The sequence below is a fragment of the Symphodus melops genome (assembly GCF_947650265.1).
Source record: "Symphodus melops genome assembly, chromosome: 3".
NCBI lineage: Eukaryota > Metazoa > Chordata > Actinopteri > Labriformes > Labridae > Symphodus > Symphodus melops.
In genome coordinates, this window is record NC_136693.1 from 25120229 (window position 1) to 25139583 (window position 19355).

Here is a 19355-nt window from a genome sequence, read left to right on the forward strand (position 1 = left end):
CCGCTGATCACCAGAGCAGGGAGACGGAGGGAGTGGTAGAGAGGGAGCAGCTACATTGAATGAAGACAAGTAAAAACAAGTTTGTGAGAGAATAAAACCAGTCTTCTGGCTTGAATTTATGCTGAGCTTCGTTATTTTGCTAAAAAAAAGTCAACAATCTACAGTCAAGGTCATCGCACATTCTTTACCCAAAGAGAACTACAAAGGCACAGGTCAATGTTGAAAACACTCTCATAAAAGACAATGAAGAATTTGTTGTCTTTCCCAGACTAAAGTTAAAATAATGTATTCTTAAAACCACGGTAGCCTGGTTGATTTTTCAGTAAAACGTTCAAAACATTTTTGGACTTAGTCTCTTAATGGAATAAATAAATGTCGTCGTTAAATTAACGGACATACAATTTACTTAGATTTGCCTGTATGGCTGTTTATAAAAAGTCTTGCTGCTCTGAATGTGCTCTAAAGCTATCACTATAATCTGTTTCAGTTCTCTTGTGCTACTATACAAGTTCTCCCTTGTTGGTCACAGACATCAAATCCAGTAGAAACATTTAAGTTTCCTGTCTGTTTCATAGAAGTACCTGTTACTGTGTTGAATTGCCCTGATGAATACACTGGGGGATTGTTTTCTTTGTTTTTTTTTATTTTAATTTTTTGTTTTTTTTACAGTTTCGGTTATTGGACCGCCTGTTTAAGGTTGAAAGTGGTCATGATTTTACATTGCACCTTGCAGGGATTAGAAATGCAATACATTTTACCTCAAATGCATTGAAGGTTATTTATTGAGCCTGTTTTGTCAATTTAAGGAGCAGAAAGTCCAGATTTGGGTAATTAGAGCTAATTTTAAAATGATTTTGGCGCCCCCTGTGGACAAAGTGAGAGATAAGATACATCTTATCTCTTTGCTGATCTTTTCCTGTTCATATGCTTGTAGTTTTTTTTTTTTTTCTGACTAACTTTTCCTTTCCTTTCTTTTAAACCAAAAACTAAATTCAATTCATGTCTGTTGTCTCGAGCCATACGGGCTTTGTGGTAAGATCTCATTGTGTGACCATTAGCATAGCAGTGTGGCTCCAATCTGTTACACTCACATTCATCCCGTGAAGAGGCTCCTGTAGCTGCTTAGTGGGATGATTGTGAGTGCTGCACAGTTTCCCACTGAGTGTAAATCACAGGAAGATGGAGAGGAGGCATGTTTTTGTACTGGGCCTCTGAATATGTAATTGGCCTACCGGTTGTCTGTGAGTTTGTGTGAGAATCGAAGTGTGGGCCAAGAAGCAGTGCAGCCCGGCAGGCCAGGAAGGCGTGTTGGAGGGGGTGTAACAGTTCAGTGTGAGGAGGGGAAATGGCATGGTACTGCTGAAGCCAGTCATCCGTCTGCTGTGACACCCAGCGTGTAGGAGAGATGTCCCCGGGACTCGGCGAAGCTCAGAGGAAGTGTGCTTGTGGACGAGTGGGCGGCAGAGTGGAAGTGTCACCCTCTCTGTAAGTGTCATTGTGGCTCTGCTTCCCTGACGTAACTTTGTTTCACACTTGCTGTCCATGGACAAATGGTGGATCACACAAAACGTTTCTTTTTGATGCCTTGAACTGCCTTGAACTGCTTTTAAACTGTATTTCTTCAAACAGCTGCCAGATATTTTAGCTAAGCATGCAACATATTCTTATTAGTCACTTCTGTACACACCTAAGAACAAACATCAGTGAAGTGCCTGAAGGACATGTATAGATGTACTGCATAGAGCCACTGTGCTTCCTTTGTGCTAAAATAAACCACAAAACATTGAGTGTGCCAAACAACATGCATGCTTTTCCATCACCAACAAATCAAACACTATAAAACACATGGATTTCATGATGAGGCATATAGCAAGACATACACTGGGTATCTTTTATGTGTCAGCCACAAACATGAGCATATAAACATTACTAATGCGGTTTCTACTAAAAAAGTATTTAAATATGAAAATCTGAAAAAAAGAAAAAAAGAAAAACCCCTCCAAAAATCCATCTCATTTAATGAGAGAGAGTAACTTTTCACATCACATTTTCAGCCTTGTTAAACCACAGATGCAGTGGGGTGGCTCTGGTTTAGTTAGTAGGACTGGTCATCTCTCAACACAAAGGTTAAAGGTTTTATTCCCAGCTCCTGCGTCCGATGTGCCCTTAGGCAAGACACTTAAACTCAAATTTCTCCCACTTCTTTGGTGTCGACGTGAACGTGTATAAAAGGAATTAGTGACTTCGGATTGACACTTTACAAAGCAGCTTCTGCCATCAGTGTATGAATGTGTAGGTGTGATCTGCGGCCTAAAAGCGCTTTGAGGAGTCAGAAGACTAGACAAGTGCTAGGCCCATATAAGCTCAAGTCCATTAAGCATTACTATTACTGTAATGAATGGAATACCCTATATATAATTCCAATGTCTTAAGGTGCAGGAAAACGGATAGGGAAATGAAAGAAGGGTTTATAGCAGCAGGCTATCCCCACCAACTATCTAGAGGAACCTACAGGAGCTTGTCTACTTAGCAGCTCGCTCATGAGCTCCCAGGAAAAAATGTGGTTGATACTGTAGGTGTGACCTGCAGTGTTTGAATCAGATAAGCACTACAATCTCATTGCACTGGCAAAAGCGTCCCAAAATAAAACTCTTCATACATTGCAGCAGAATAACTGAACGGAAATTTCATTGGGGTGAGGATTTCCTTCAAAGTTTCAATGATAAAAATGATCAAACAAAATTACTTTTTTCTCACATGTTGATGTTATCAACATATTTAATCCATTGAAACATTGGTCAACATGAAATCTTAGACCTATGCATTTCAACGTTTGGCCTTCAAACTACATGAGCCGCCACTCTTCATTCACCTTCAGTTGTGTCAGAAAATCCCACTTTGCTTTTAACATTACATCTTAGACATTCAGACATTATTTCAACTAGTTTTGACTGAAAGGTCAACATTGAAATACCGCCTTGTGCCTGGATATTTCAAATACAGGAGCATTGCCCTAACATACCTCAGAAAGAACTGTCTGTCATATTCTGAAGTACACAAAACTGCTTTCTGTCTCCATGTAAGACTTTTGTTAGTGGTTCAACGACGTTTCTTGTAACCCTGGTCCACAGTGATTAATAGCTAAGCTTCCATGTAGCAAGCCTTCATGCAGACTGTCCTCTCATTGATAGGAACCTCAAACAACAACACTTAAAAACACATGAACTGTCCCTTTAATCTACACAAGAGACACCCACACCTCTAAATGCAGTGTGTCTGATACACCCTTCACTAGAGAGTCGAACTTTAAAAATGGGTGATTTATTTAGTATTATGCTTCTTTCTATTTGTAAAAATGTCTCATCACATTTTTATACCAGTTTGCATTCCCAGCACTGGTTTTTGATTGTGCTACCTTCAGTATCAAGTGTCTGGCAGCAGGTGACCCAGTTGGGAGAGCTGGCAGTGGTGGCAGTGGTGGGGACAAAGAGAGACAAAGAGACTGAGGGGGGAGCCAGAGTTGCTGGATTTTAATGGCTCCTGCTTGCCAAGTGTGGTCATGTGGCTCCGGAGCACAGTCACGGCCTAATCAAAGCCCCACACGGTGTGAGTGACAGCATCAAAGTGCGTCTGCGTGCTGTGGGGAATACTCCAACTTTCTGATTTCTGCACAATTAAAGTGTGCGCAGGAAAGGAAACACACACTGTGATGATTTCTTCCTCATTTTTTTTTCCCACCCGTAAATACTGTGAGTGCTCAACACGTTTGCCTGCTATGTTTGTGTACATTATTTCCCAACCCTCAGGAGGCTCAGAGAAGAGGAGAAAATAGGGAGAATTAAAAAGGGAGAGGAAGAGCTGAGGAGTGCAAACGTAGAAAAGACACTGAGAGACACGCTGCTGAGAGGAAGACAGAGCAGGGAGAGTGTGCGAGGCAAGAGCGGTGTTCTCACACCATTACTGCTTGTCGAGCGTTTTAGCACCCCGGGTAACTACACTATGGCAAAAAAAAAAAAAAAAAAGATGTTGGACCGCTTGAAAACACATTTGTGGATGGCGAGCAGTGTGACCTACAGCAAAAATGGTTGACCAACAAACTGAAGACATAACTTGATGGCTGAAAGCTTGTGTTTGCTCAGAGGCGTTAAATTGTTCCTGCCTCAACTTTTACATAATTTACCATAAATATTTTAAACTCATCAAAAACATGTTTGGGAGGAGTACCAAGCAGGAAACCTTCATCAGGATGAAATTTGTTTGTGTGGTTTATACTTTCAATCTGCCTTTCCCACCCTCCTTCCCATTAGCACATTGGCTACTCAAGCGCTGTTTCCTATCAGGGGAACTGTAAAAGTCCGCACCAGCCAGAATGATGGAAATTACTTTTCTGGCTTCTTATCATGGCACTTGTAGAAGGCCTGGCATGGTTAAGTCATCTAGAAATTAATTTGTAGCTAGATTGTGATGTCTTTATTTTTTTTGTTTGTTTATACCTGTGTCCTTTGGACCTTCTGGTTCCCTTCATAACTCATCCCAAAGAGACTCCTAAACCTCCACTACGTGGCTTTCATGTCATTCAATGAAAAAAAACCCAGGTTGCAGTGAGTGTGCTGGCACTTGCTCACGGCATCGCACTTGACAGCTGCTTTTGGGAAACAAACTACATTCAGTTTCTTTTCCTGCCAGCTTAATGACGATCACCTTGCAAAATTAAACTGAGAGATTACTTCTGATCCTGTGACGTCCTTTGTTTTGTTGTTTTCTTTCACCAACCCCTATACCCACAGCGCAGGTCAAAAGGTTTGGCCACCGCTTTTTTGTGTATGTAAGCATTTTTGCCAGCATCTGGAGCGACTAAATGGATATTGGAAGCTGCTGCCGGAGCCGAAAGAATGTTGGACATCGGTGGAGATTGATGAGTGTTTGGGCGCTTTCCCTGTGACCCCACCGCATCTGGCAGGAACAAAGTCAGGCAGGTGTGACAGCCAGCATCCATCTACTAGTCAGCTGTAATAGGGAGGGGGCATTTGTACAGGGACACACGCGCCAGCACACACATGCACAGACGCACACAAACAGCACACAACAGCCTGTGTTTCTCTGTCACACACAAGCCAGCAAGCGAGGCAAAGTATGCACACGCTCACTCAGGCACACACATACACACACTGACTCAGAAAAAAAAAAAAAAAAAAAAAGCTTTCCTGGCAAGCGTCACTGTGTGTCTTTCCAGGAAAGAGTCGTTTTGCGGTGCTGACTTCCTTCAAACGTCTGCGAGCTCTCATGTCTTATTACAGGAGACAAATGGCATGTCGCACCGATGCTGTGTCCTCACTCGTTAGCTCCAAACACGACAACCAGCGCAGAGCGTCTCACTAAACTGTGTCCTCCTCTGTTGGATGAACATGTGGGACAGTCAGACAGCACACATGCTGAGTTTTAAAGTGTAATCATCGGCCTATCAGGCTGATATGTTAAATAATAGATACAGGCCTGTCAGAGTCTTTGCTGCTGAGCTAGAGGCTCCTCTTTGATCACAACTGCACATTTACACTTTGTTCGTCAATAATGAAGCTTTCTGATAATCAATAATGAGATAATATTGTTCCTAAAGATGGCATAACACACAACCCACAGAGCAACCCACTTTTGGTGGGTCAGATTTATGAACATCTAAAGTCACTGTGCTCTTTGGATTGTTTAAAGTACTGTATGTAAACTTTAGATTTAAACACACAGTGAATCATGGGAGTGATTCTCTCTGCTGCTCCACCCTTCATCCCTGATGAAAACAAACTCTGACCGTAGAGGAGACATTCGGATGACACAAACATGACAAAGAGAATATGTTTATGTATCCAAGTACAATTTACGTATCTTTATCACAGCAGCATAGACAGCTTTTGCATAACATCTAGTGTTTTCATGACAACGATAAGCATTGTTGTGGCAGCCATGTTAGACATGGGCGGTTACATCTTGAAAACTTAGGATATCTCCAGCTTTTTCAACTAATGGAACATTTAATACCTGTACTTATTGTTAAGTACTATTGTTAAGTACTCAACAACATAAAGAAATATATAACATAGGGTTAGTTGTTGTTTGATTAATTTCAATATTTTAGTGTATAAATTCTACATATTACACCTTTAAAGAGTCAAGAGTGTTTGTCACTACAGCATGTGTTTGTTCATGAAAGGTCCTTGTCAAAAAGAAAGAAAGAAATATAACTAAACAATTATTTATCTACAACAATCTGTGTAAAAGCCATTAATAATGAGCCATTTTAATGATCTAATAAGGCCTTCAAGTCAAGTGTGTGACCCAGAAGCTTATATTCAGAGTATTGTTTGGGAAGATATGTTAATTTAATCATAATTTATTCTTAAAAGTCGATCATTTGTGACAACATAGTGACCAAATCTTTCTGATGTTGTTGTTAAAATGACAACGTTTGTGAACAAACACATTGACTTTGTGGTAATCATGATATTGTGTCGTCATCAGCTCATCATGTCACATCACAGACAGAAAACAACAAAAATCCCTGACCTGCTGTTTCTGAGTCTGGTCCTCATAAAAGCTAAATCCTCGACTTCAGTTCATTTCATGTTTCTTTGCTAGTCCCACTCAGGGCAAAGGTTTAGAGCGGCTTGTACTTAAAAAGAAGATTGAACGCAGCCACAAAAAGAGAAAGAATAAAATATTCCTCAGAGTTGAATAAGATCTTGAAATAAGTTTTGGCCATTAAGTCGACAAAATGAAACCCCCATGTCTCCTAACAGGATCTCCACAGCAATTTCCAATATGAAATGTTGTCTTTAAAACATGTTACACATATACAGAAATAGGTCGGCTAACAAGCACAGATGCACTCTTCCAAAATCATCCTGAAATAACTCAGGATGGTGACATTTAAGGAGCAGGGTCTGAATGCACTCATGCAGGGTCTCTTTGCAGTAAAAGCATCTCTCAGCCGGGTGGTCTGTGCCACCATTGTTAGAGTGCTTTACTGCGTCAAGCCCCAGGGTACTAGAGCCCTTCCCACCCACCCTTACCTCCCCCATCACACACTCACCAACGACCAGCATCCCCGTCACAGCTCCCCTCCTGTTGCTGGCATGGAAAATCCCCCATGAGCCTCTGCTCTGATGTAAATCACAGGTAGGGGAAATGTGAGCCTGGCTGATGCACCGGCACTGTGCCGTGAAATCTCTGTTGACATTACCAACGGGCGATTCCAGAAAAAGACACAGAGCGAGAGCCGGAGAGGATGAAGAGAGTGATAAAGAGGGAAAGGGAGCGAGAGAGAGAGAGATGCGAGGAGACGTGTGCATTTCAGGGACTCACTTTTGACTTTCTTTCTCTTTTGGCTCACCGTCTTGTCTTCATCTCCGGGATGATGGACTGAACTCAGTGGGCCGCACACTTTCACACACACTCCCCCAATCTCTCATTCAGATTTGGCATGTTTTATTATGTTTTTCCTCTTCTCTTTAAAGCCTATCACAGAGAATATACCGTTTTTTTCCCCCCTGGTCTTCAGAAAATCCCCTTTAATTCTGAATTGTACAGCTCTAATACCCTCTAGGCCTAACCTGTTTTTTTTGGGTTTTTTTACATTTCTTTAGGTAACCTTTTAACAGACAAAGATTGATTTTCCTCCCCACTCTCGTTGCTTTGTTTTGTGAGAGCAGAAGTAAGAAAGATGAAGATCACTTAGAAATGAAGTGAAGGTAACAAGGGAATCGGGGAAATGGGTTATGAGAGCCAATTTTCAGGCCCACTCCCCCGTTCTTCCACACACTGAAAAGTAGAGTAAATGACTTTTAGTTTAGTGTGTGAAAATATTTAGTTGTACTCTTTCTCGAGTGCAGCATTCCAGCAGGGCATTGGTATCCTTTCTCCTGCTGCATCTTGGTTTTGTGCATTGGGATGAAAAAGTTGACCGTGTTGAGCTAAAGGGTACGATTATGTAAGGGAGAGAGGACTTGGATATTTGTCTAATGTGGCGGAGGAAGGCTGCAGGATTGTGTCTCGGGTAAGGCGATGTTTCGCCTGTGTGGGTTGAAGGAAGGGATAAAAGGACCATGTCATCACTGACTGCTGCAGAAGACAACGCTGACGACTCTGTCTCCTCTCTCTCTCTCTCTCTCTCTCTCTCTCTCTCTCTCCCTATCTCGTCTACTTCTTTTTTTCCACCTTGCTCTCTTGTTCTCCTCTCTTCTCTCCACCTTCCAAATGCTCCAGACTCAGTGTGAGACACGTATAGTGGCATCGTGGCACACAGGAGGAGTGCTTGTAGCTGCCGTCCACTCCGAGGTGATGTGACACCTTAAAGCGATGCTCCTCGCAATTGCACACTCACTCAGACAAGCGTGTTGACGTTGCTGCAGATCCAAAAGACCCCCCCCCCCACACACACACACACACACACACACACACTTTCCCTCCCCACTTCCTTACTAGTCTGAAGCCGGCTGCCAAGTGCTTCCGTGAAGAGGACGGCTTAATTGTTTCTGCCACAGCCATGCTTCTTCATTTTTCTCTCTTTTCTTGCTAATCCCAGGGATGGGAAAATGGAGCTGTTATTTGCATGTCTAATGATACTCCATATCACAGCTCTCTCAAAGGAGAAGGCACAGATGATTATTAATATAGCCCATGACGCCTTCATTGATGCTGCTTTTTGTTCTTCGGCCTGAGCAAATACCACCTTCCAATACCTGACTAATAAAAGAACAAGCCAATGGTGAGATTTCTTATGTACCAAAAATCGTAATATTGATCCTACTGAAGATGAGTCAGAGCTCCTATTCTTAGATGTTTGACAAATATGCTGTTCTTCTCATTTTGGCCGAGATTTCTCTTTCCTTACATGATGGAGCAGATTTTACCAATAAAAGTTACAAAGGTTTGATGCATCACCTGCATTCAATTCACATTGCCAATTGATCTACTACCACTATAGCCCGCAGTGCCATTCTGAGAGGGGCCCTACAGAAGAAACTTGCTATAAGACAAACAAAAGGGCTTAGCAGAAGCTGTCAGGGTCCATTATTCAGGTCCCCGTACAGAAAACTTAGTGTGTACCTGCAGGAGTTTTCCACCACATGGGGTGGCAATGTATTTCCTCTCCAGCAGTGGCAGTTGCCATTGAAAGTGGCTAATTTGCACGGCTGCTCAGGTTGAGAACAATGCCTCTGACAGCTCGAACAGGCACGGTGGAGTACATCTGCATTTTTCCACAGAAATAAGCCCACAAAGAATGGCTCCAGCACTGCATGTCTTCCAATTATGGAAATCTTTGCACATTTCTATCGACTATATATGAAGCCTTTCTTGATGCATGCTGTTTGTAATGCAAAGAAAATCAGAATTATAAGTCTTATCCCCTGCAGGTGAGTTCACTTATATATATATATATATATATATATATATATATATATATATATATATATAGAAGGACACGCCAACCTGGAAGTTCACACAAATTTCCCTGCAACTGCAAATACAGCTTGCCAATCAGAGGAAAGTGAGCACATTGGGAGGGTGGCCGTAAAGAGACAGCTGCTGACATGAACCATTTGAGGGATTTTACTGACACCATTATAGGGTAAACAAAATTATTTTTTTAGCTACACATCTTGCTGAATGTAGCTATGAATGATGGGAGAGAATGCATTTAGGATGTAACTTTTTATGTCACCGTGGGTTGATTGCAAAAGAAGGTGCGATGAAATATAAATTAACAGAAAACATTTCCACTCACAACACTTTTAATATATATTTTTAGACCTGCTTCTTACATTTCCCTCTCGACAGTTATACTGTTGGACTGTTTGCTTTCCCGAACACGAGCTTCAGCATCTCCTTGAAACCCAACAGTCGGCATGTGTTGCTTGTGACAGTTAACAAGATCACAGGATCACATGTTTGACAGATGAGTTTGTGATTCTTATAGCCACTTCAACACTCATTTACTCAGCACTTAAACCATGAGCAAAAAAAAAAAAAAGAGCCTGCAAGAGAGGGCGGCAGGAAGGGAATGCTGGTGGTGGTGGTGGTGGTGGGGGAATAAAAATGCTGAAATATGAATTACAAACCCGAGAGGCACCATCTGGACCGAGAAAACACACATCATAGTGGTGAGCCGGCACATTGAATTAGACTTGCTACGGGATCCATCTGCACCTCGTGAAATCAATCTCATTCGTTGATTTGATTAGGTCAGACGCACGGAAGAAAGAGAAAACTGTTGTGCTCCTTGATTAAGCTTGTTTTGTTTAGCACACCTCCACATGCACCCACCTCCAGCATGCTGAGTACACCAATGAGTTTTGGGCCCACAGGTAGGGTAATGACAGTAGTCGAGGTTAATGCTAAAAAATCTCCCTCTATTTAACACTCAGCATGGGCGCCACAGCCCCTGTAGCTCATCTCATTTACACTTTTTCACGGCTCTGTCTCTCTATTCTTTAGTGCGTTTCTTTCTTTTTCGTTTTCTTTGTGCTCATATTAAAGGCTTGTTTGTTTGCTTTAATCCTGGCTGCCGGGCTCTTTAGAGGTCACATGCAGAGCTATCATGATTCGGACATACGCTTTAAACACAGAAGTCCTGTTTGTTATTTACCTCTGTTTTCTAGCGTTGAGGGTTGGATCGGGCACAAACCATTGAACTGACTGATTGTCTAACGTTTCCTTGCTGTAACAACAGCATGTAATGAGCAGGCGGTGCCAATCCATACTGAACATTGCTTGCATACAATAGGTCATTCTTGCAGTGAGAGCTGCTGTAGCCGGCAGCCTCAATGCATTATGCAGAATTGTTTTTATTTTTCCATTCTCTCTCAGCGGTGACACTGTACCCTGCCATGATTAAAATGCATCCTCCCATGTATCCACACGCACAAACAAAAGGCTTCCATGGGTGGCTAAATCTAATTGCATCGCTTTCTTGTACTAAAGGTATCTGCTTTGACTTTGACTCATTCTCCACAAGCAATAGACGCCGATGGCAAGTGCATGCAGCACATGTGCTATTGCTCAAAGTGTAGCGATGAACACAGCAAACGCAGCTGTGATTGACCTTGGTGCAAATTGCACACAAATCCTGTACACAATGTCCTTTTTTGTGTTTGTCTCATTAAGTCCCGATTGTCCAAGAGGAAAATAGAACAGCATTGCGGAAGGAAGAGCTTGCCGATGATGCGGCTCTCTTTTAATGAAAGTCGTAGAATAAAGCGGCTGTGTGGAGAAGGTACAACAATGGGAACTCTGTACTGATTGTAATTACTGTACCTTTTCTGAGTGGAGCTGGCTTCAATTACAGTCTGTCACCTTTGCTTGTGTGTGGGTCATGACACCATCTCCTTCCCATTGTCTCAATAATGGAAGAGTGTCTGCAGTGATAACAAATGAAAAGGAAACATGCAAGGTACTCTTTCCCCCTTCTTGGCCTTCAGTGAATGCTGCATTTGACCTCTCAGAAGAGCAATATTGATTATTTTTATATTGCAACAGATGCCCACCATTCCCATGGGTTTTATTTACTCTGTGGCCTCTGCAGAAAAAAAAAAAATAACAACAACATAACCTAGCACTTAAGGAGCCTTAGTCTGGAGGAAACCTTTCAAATTTCCAACCGCAATCTTTCTGAATGAAACTTTTCATTTCCAATGTTCCAGCTCCGTGGATCCTCACTATATGGTTTCCTCCAATAAAGTCTGTTGTGGCTCACACCAGAAGGGAACTTTTCTGTCCAATTTGATAAAACGCTATGTGCCATGAGACAGACTGGAGGGAAAATGTTCCCAAGAATAGCTAAGTGTATCATATATCATGCATTGCACCATCTGTTCGGTACATTCAAAATGTTATTGCAATATTTAGAATTTGAGATTATTCATGTAGGTGTAATTAACAGAGTTGAAAATCCAACAAATGGGAGGAAGCTATGATTAATTTGCAGACATGTTTGAACAGAATCTATCTGGAGTAACTATTTAGGCTACAGTTGCCTGAGGCTGTGCAGATGGAAAAAAAAATGGAAGCTCTAATTTTACCAGTTTTGGCAATGATTTAGCTTCTGTTGATCCCTCAGTGCAGTATGAAGCCATCTTTATGGATTCTTTGGGTTCTCTTTGCGAGGCCAGGTCACATTGACCAGCTGAGGAGAACTGGGCCATAATAATTGACTGAACTAAAAAAAAAGGTGAACATCTGGTTGTTATAAAAGGTGCTACATAAACTAGTCCAAACGGCCTCCGGGTTTCCATACATTTTATATAACAACATGCAATCCACTACATATTTAACGTGACATTTTCTCACTTCAATGTGATCTCCTTCTGTGGTCATGCTGCTTCAGTTAAACGAGCGTCTTCATTTCAGGAGCACACCAAACATGACATTCAAAGTCAACACGCCGATGCATCATACAGCACATTCTCATGCTGCACTACATCTGTGGTTGTGTGCATTATTCACTCCATGAAACTATCAAATGCCACTTTAACACCACCAATATTGTTGTGTATAAATAGCAGTTAAGGAACTACAGAGTGCACTTAAGGACAAATTTAAGCTACTTAAATTGACTTTACCATGTATTCACTACTTCTCCAAAATGATAATGAGGATAATAACGTCATTTATTGAATTCTACCACACTAAAAATTATGATCTCTTTAAAAAAAAAAAAAAAAAAAAAAAAATAGTTATAATAATTATATATATATATATATATATATATATATATATATATATATATATATATATATATATATATAATCTTTGAATCTTTGAATCTGGTCTGCAGTTCTGATTTTTAACGCTAGGTGTCAGAGCTGCATATTGCTCTTTTAAGGTAAAACATTTGTCCAAAAAGAAATCCATATCCAGATAATCTAGATAATTGTGTATTTTTTTCTTGCAATATGATGAAAGATTTCTCATCCATTTATAAGGCTTTCGCACTTGCAGAAATCTCCAGAAGATGTTTCCAGGAGGAGCTGTGTTTGTAACCGCAAACAGCCACATTTAGTGTTCATGGTCGTAGTATTAGTGTCGTTTTTTCATCCGATTCAGTTGATGTGAGAACTCTAGAATAATCTTCCGAGAATTCACCTCGAGCCAATAGAAGGGGGGAGTGATGTTTGTATACTGTGACTGTCTCATAGTATGTATGCACTCGATCACTATGAACTCTGTGCACACAACAAAATGTATTATGTGTTCTATTGAACAGTAAATTGTTCTCCGCTCTTTTGTTGTTGTTTTCATTCTGTCGCACTAGACATAGCATTGATATAAAGGCAAATATTATCATTATAATAAAGCAGACTCTATTCCTTCTTCCGCTTCTTCTGCGTTGTTTTTGTTTTTTACATCACATCTTACATCAGGAGACTTTATTAACATGGAATTTATATAACGTTCAACAAAAGAAACAACATTTTGACCCCTACCTAGGCCTGACTAAGGAACTATTTGGAACAGGTAGTCTGCTATGCTGTGTGCAGTCTGTTCTAGCAGACAGAAGCTGACAAGCTGCATCACAGTGACAGCATCTCCACCCTCCAGCTCCTTGGCTCCTGTCTGCTTCTCCTTCTCTGGTCCTACTGGTATATGTACAGAGGAGGAGAACATGTCTCATCTATCATTTGCACCACCGAGGAGCAAAATCATTACTTCCCTCTGTAGGCCTTCACCTAAGTATGTGACACCCAGGCCTGGGGTGGGGGGGTGGGGTTCTGAAAAGTCCTCCTCATTAGGACACAGTGATTGTTCAAGTGAAAGCTATAAAAGCTCATCTTGAGCAGCGAATGTCATATTTCCTCCTCTGCTGACGGGAGAAGCAGTCTCATGCGGCCCTGATTGGGAGTTGTGCTTGAGAAATGGAGGTGTGCACGTTTAAGTGTGGAGATGCTTGTGTGGGTGTGTGCATAGCAGGACTGCTTCTGTCAACCCATGCTTCTTTTGTCATTCAGAACTGCAGCTTCAAAACATACTCACGTCTTTCTCTTCCACCACCAGAGTACAGAGGCCAAGGAGAGGTTTAACGACCTTGCATGTGTGTACTCATAGCTACACTCCAAGTTTTTATTCTCTTTATGTTTATGCTATAATGCAAGTACGGTATTTTCTTGCTTGTCGAATGTCACAGTCCATGTCAGGCCATTAACTCCAGACCCCTTAACAACCCCCCCCTCCCAACACACACACACACACACACACACACACACAAGCACTAATTGTACTCTTTAACGACTGTCTAAGCACTCTAGTGTGAAGGCTGCCTAAGAAGTGGGCGACCGGGCCCTTAAGATGAGACATCAGTATAGAGACCTGCAGCTGCTAACAATCAGCTCAGCTCAACTTTCTGCGGACACACAGTTTAAGTGGCAGTCTGTAGCAAACTGATGATTGCTTTCATGACCTTTTTTATTTAAATAAAGCACACACTGTGCCCTTTGATGTGAAGTAGAGGAATTATTCATCCACCTGCAATTTTTGTTAACTTGTCAGCCTGAATGTTCTGGCCTGTGCTGCCTGGACAGCTTTTCAAAGTAGGAACTTAATTGAATGTTAAAACTTTCCACCAGAGAGGGAAAAAAAAAATCCCTTTACAAACGTTGAAAGGAACAGCCAGACAGTCCTGCTTTGGTGTAGAGTCAGGTAGCCACAATAATTGATTGTTGTTGTTGTTACATCATATTGTTTATCCAACTATTTATGTATTTGTTGGTTTGAGAGGTGACGTGAATGGATGGGATAAGTGTAAATACTGGGCATTACACAGAGCCACAGAAGGTTAGAATATTTACCAAAGATGTTTGGTTTGTTTGTAACTCTACAAACAAACGGATCTATATGCCCAGGAAATAATAGAATTATATCATCTGTATAATTCCAAGCCCAGGTCACAAAAAGCCTTAGTTACTTTTGTAGGCATTCTCTTTTATAAGTACATTTGCTTATCATCAAAGGCCCCTTGTCTACCAACAGCCGTTGTGTTTGTATTATTCCTCAATCAGACACAAAGCAAAGAGGATGTGGGTACAAGAAACGATTGATGTACACCGCACTTTTCCAAATGCACTCTTATTGAAAACATTTTTTTAAAGATACTGGCACAAAGAAAAAAAAAGTTAGGTGGACACGTGGCCTAATTTGTTAATAATCAAAGTTTGTGCTTAAAGGTTCTTTTTGACCATGTTACATGGTCCTCATCTGTAGATTTATTTGAAAAGTTGCCTGCCTTAGGTGGTTGACATATTCCCACATGGACTTCAAATTTGAAATTGATAGTCCATTTTGACCTTGAGCAGCTTAAAAAGGTTTTAAACTTATATCTAACTTGTGCTACAATGGTTTTTAAAACCTTTTACCTTCGTCTGTTTAAGTTTTAGAAATTCCATTGCTAAAATGATGTTTGATGCATGGAACAAGAAAAACCTATACGCAAGCTAAAATAGTCCATTTAACCCCCTGTGAAGGAAGCACAGACACATGCTGTCATATAGCTGCAGGCTTACACTCAGGAAGTCACACATAAGATAGAGAAACAATGACAGAGCGTCATTAATTTGAGCTCATTTAAAGAGTTTCTCAGTGTGCAGGATGTTGCGAGGCATTTGTGTTAATGAGCTCCATCATTCATGTGAAATGATGGCACAATTAGGAAAACAAAAGTGCAAGGTGTGACAATTTAAGTGAATGTGCTTTGTCAGTGTCTGCAAACAACACCTCTGAGACAGTATATGCATAAAAGCCGGCTTATAAAAACATTGCGGGGGGTTTAGAGGTCGGAATTTTCACCGGCAGACTTTTACCTTGCTGCTCTGCACCCTGCCACGCTCCCACAGGAATCTCTGCTGAAACTCTGTGGCAGGAAATGAAGTTAAAGCTGCTGAATACAGATGTTTTGATGCATGCCCTCGCTCGACTCTGCATGCGTGTGTGCTTGGGTGTGTGTTTTTTTTTTTTTTTAACAAAAATACAAAATGAAAAGAATGAGGCTGCCAGCCTTGTCAGAGCAGCACTGAACATTGTTGGATTTGTAAATGTTCTCCTGGTTGCCTTACTCCCCGACTCTGAAAGTCACTCACCTTGGGGATCAAGAGGCTTATATGAAAGGTGACTTACAGTTAAAGAAGCGCTCTTTATGTTTATGCTAATAAAAGCAAAGTTACTTGCTTCCCCTGTGTCAAAGCCGTGGTGTTCCTCTTGTTCTCTGACCTCCTTCTTTCCGCACCGCTGTATGTCCTGCCCTTCCAATTTACCATTTAAGTTGAAACAGCAGAAGGCTCAGGCCGTTCTTCCATCCACAGATGTTTCAGCAGCCCTATGTAGCATTGTCAGACTCATTAGTTATACTCAGCCCGAGCGGCGAGCGGGAGCCGACCACTCAGCCTAGCACGTAATGCAGCTTTAGTGAACTAATGAAACTGTAATTACAAAAATAATGAGGAGCATGCAGTATCGTCCAGTAAGTTTTGCGGCTAGTTATTTGTGAGCATGAATCATCATTTGCAGCAATTCCTATTTATTTTTTTATGGTTTTGGATGGTTTTCTGTCCTCTCTGTGTTATTGGATGCAGTTTTGGCTTCTACGTTCTGTGAACTTCCGACTGCAGGGAGCAATATCCCCGCAATGTTCGCTTGTATGATATATAACGAGGAACAATGTAGACCGAGGTCCATTTTCTGGGCTACTTATAAAGTTATAGTCCCCAATGGACCTAATTTAGCAAAGTGTAGGCTTTGTTGAGCCATGTTCAGTATCTCTTTTGCATCTAAGCACAGCAAAAACACAATACAGTTGCTGCATTTATACAATTAGAACAGAATCTGCTGAGCATATCATGTTACATTCATTTCAGTGCACCTTGTTTCTGTTTACTCTGTGGTATTAAACCATACCTGCAGCACCTTTTAACATCATTCTTTCTCTTTTGAATGCAGCTACACACAGACTTGGATGTGGGCGGCAAAAACATCAAGTACGTCCTCGCGGGTGAGGGAGCAGGCACCATCTTCGCTATTAATGAGTTAACAGGCGACATCCACGCCATGAAGAGGCTGGACCGTGAGGAGAAAGCAGAATACACGCTAACGGCCCAGGTCGTTAACGCAGACACTGACGAGCCTTTGGAGCCGCCGTCTGAGTTCATCATCAAAGTCCAGGACATTAACGACAATCCACCGCAGTTCATCGAAGGCCCATACCGAGCCTCCGTTCCAGAAATGTCTGCTGTCGGTGAGTCACAAACAAACAGACATTCTCCCTGGTCTCTGTCGCACAAAGCAGCCTAATCAGTGTGTGAGATTCCAGAGATGGCTGGTTTCTAATGGGCTGTTGCATAAAATAATGACTGAATAAGAACAAGAGGAAATGAGTATGCCTATTTATATGCTTGCTTGCTATGAGTATCTTGGCAAATGAAAACACAAGAATGATGAATCAAATCAAATCACCGGAACTCCAGTCATAGCTCAGTGCAGCAACTGATGTGCTGGCTTCAGTCTCAGGGCATATTGAAGCCCGTCTCACACGACAGGGGTTCTGGGACGATACCTGATTTGCATCTCACCTTGGTCTGCTCCAAATTTCAGCCCTGTTTTACCAAAAAAAGTGACAGCTTTACAAATCCAATCTTTTCATTCCTGATGCTCAAAACAATATCATACATGTTTGATAATATACAGCTTTGGGGAAGAAAAAAAACATTGGCAAATCAGCACATTTACATGAATGTAAGCTATCCTCTTCCAGTGTCTGACTCATTCTAATGAGGTACTGACTTGGTCATTACTTGACAAAGGTATATTTTACCCAACAGATCTGTAAAAAATGGGTGAAAAGCAGGTCAAGACGTATAAAAGCTGCAGAAATAAAAGTCAGGTTTAGTCTACCAAAAATTGATTTCTAAACTCTTTCTAAGTGATGTATATAGTATTCAGATTAATTTATTTATTTTGGGGTCATTTTGCTTTTACTGGACAGGACAGCTAAAGAGAGACAGGAAATGTTGAGTGGAGATAGTAGTGGGATGAGGTGCAGCAAAGGGCCAAGGTCGGATTCGAAGCTGCTGCGATGAGGACTATAATCAGTAGCCTCTGCACATGGGGTGCAGAACATAACCGCCAGCTCTCTGGTATTATGTTATTTATTAATACATAAACTTGTTTCATTAGCTTTAGTTGTGGTTTGAAACATATTTTTTATTGCAATTATAGGACCTAAATGAGAGACAAACTCTTAAATTGCACAACCAAAGAAAAAATATATTTCAGATTGGACAGAAGGCATTCCCTGAGTGACGGTATAGGATATGTATCACTCGAGCAGCAACCTCTGCTCTTGACAAAAGAAGCCAATGCAGAAGTCACATACATTCATCCCTGACTGGCAAAAATGCAGTTTTTACTTAGATACATGTTTACAGCCTGGTACAATAATCAAAATAGATCTGATTAGTTATTGTCATCACTGGCACACTGTACAGGGGGTGAATTATTAAAAAAAAGATTTGAACGGAATACGTCATCCATAGCAATGTAATGATTGGTCAGGAGGCTTTAAACCCGTCTCAGCTGCAGCTCTCAGCCTATCGTGCTATTTACAGTTTCTTGTTCAAGCAAAAACAACCTTTGTAATGTTTTGTTTTTGTATTGTTTTCTTCATTTGTTGTCTTCAGTTTCTTCTGTATGAGATGCAGTGAAAATGCAAGAGATGATGTGTAGTCACTCCGGCACTCAAGATACCACAAATATCCTGTGGTGTTCCTGATTACTTTCAGATCTTCTGGTGTTATCATGTTTGAGATAAAAAATGAAATATTGTCACCATGTTAAAATAATTGCCTCACTCATTTTTTGAGAAAAAACATATTTTTTTGCCTAAATCAACTCCTTATGGTGCTGGCCACCTCTGGTAAAATTGCCTATAACCTCAGTTAAACAGATCACGTGATATACACCTTTAATATAATGGCCTATGTCAAGAGTGTGACTTAGGCTGTTTTATTTTGCCTAAGTCAAAACGAAATGTTACTTCGGCAAAATAAAACAGCCAAAGTCTCAGACGCGTGTTAAAAAAGTCATTTCTTTTTCTCATGTTACATAATTGACGAACGTTGTTATTAGTATGCCAATAGTGCTCTGTTTTCATTACCTTGTTGAGTAAAATAATTTTAAAATATCAAATATTCAACATCTGGCTCAGTTTTTTGTGTTTCTTGAAAAACTTGAAAACATGACATATAAGTGATTATTTTAACAAGGTGACATGTCTCATTTGTGCAGCAGTAATGGATATTTTTAATGATTCAGATTAAAAACTCCTA

The 19355-nt window shown here is 41.0% G+C and overlaps 1 protein-coding gene across 2 annotated transcripts in view; it reads left to right on the top strand.

Annotated features, from left to right (window-relative positions):
- Positions 1-19355, top strand: part of cdh8 (cadherin 8) — a 117871-nt gene that overhangs the window by 19772 nt on the left and 78744 nt on the right. For both annotated transcript variants that reach the window (XM_079338899.1, XM_079338900.1), the window contains exon 3: positions 16972-17266. In XM_079338899.1, the coding sequence (XP_079195025.1) occupies positions 16972-17266 (295 nt within the window). The remainder of the gene's footprint in view (positions 1-16971; positions 17267-19355) is intronic.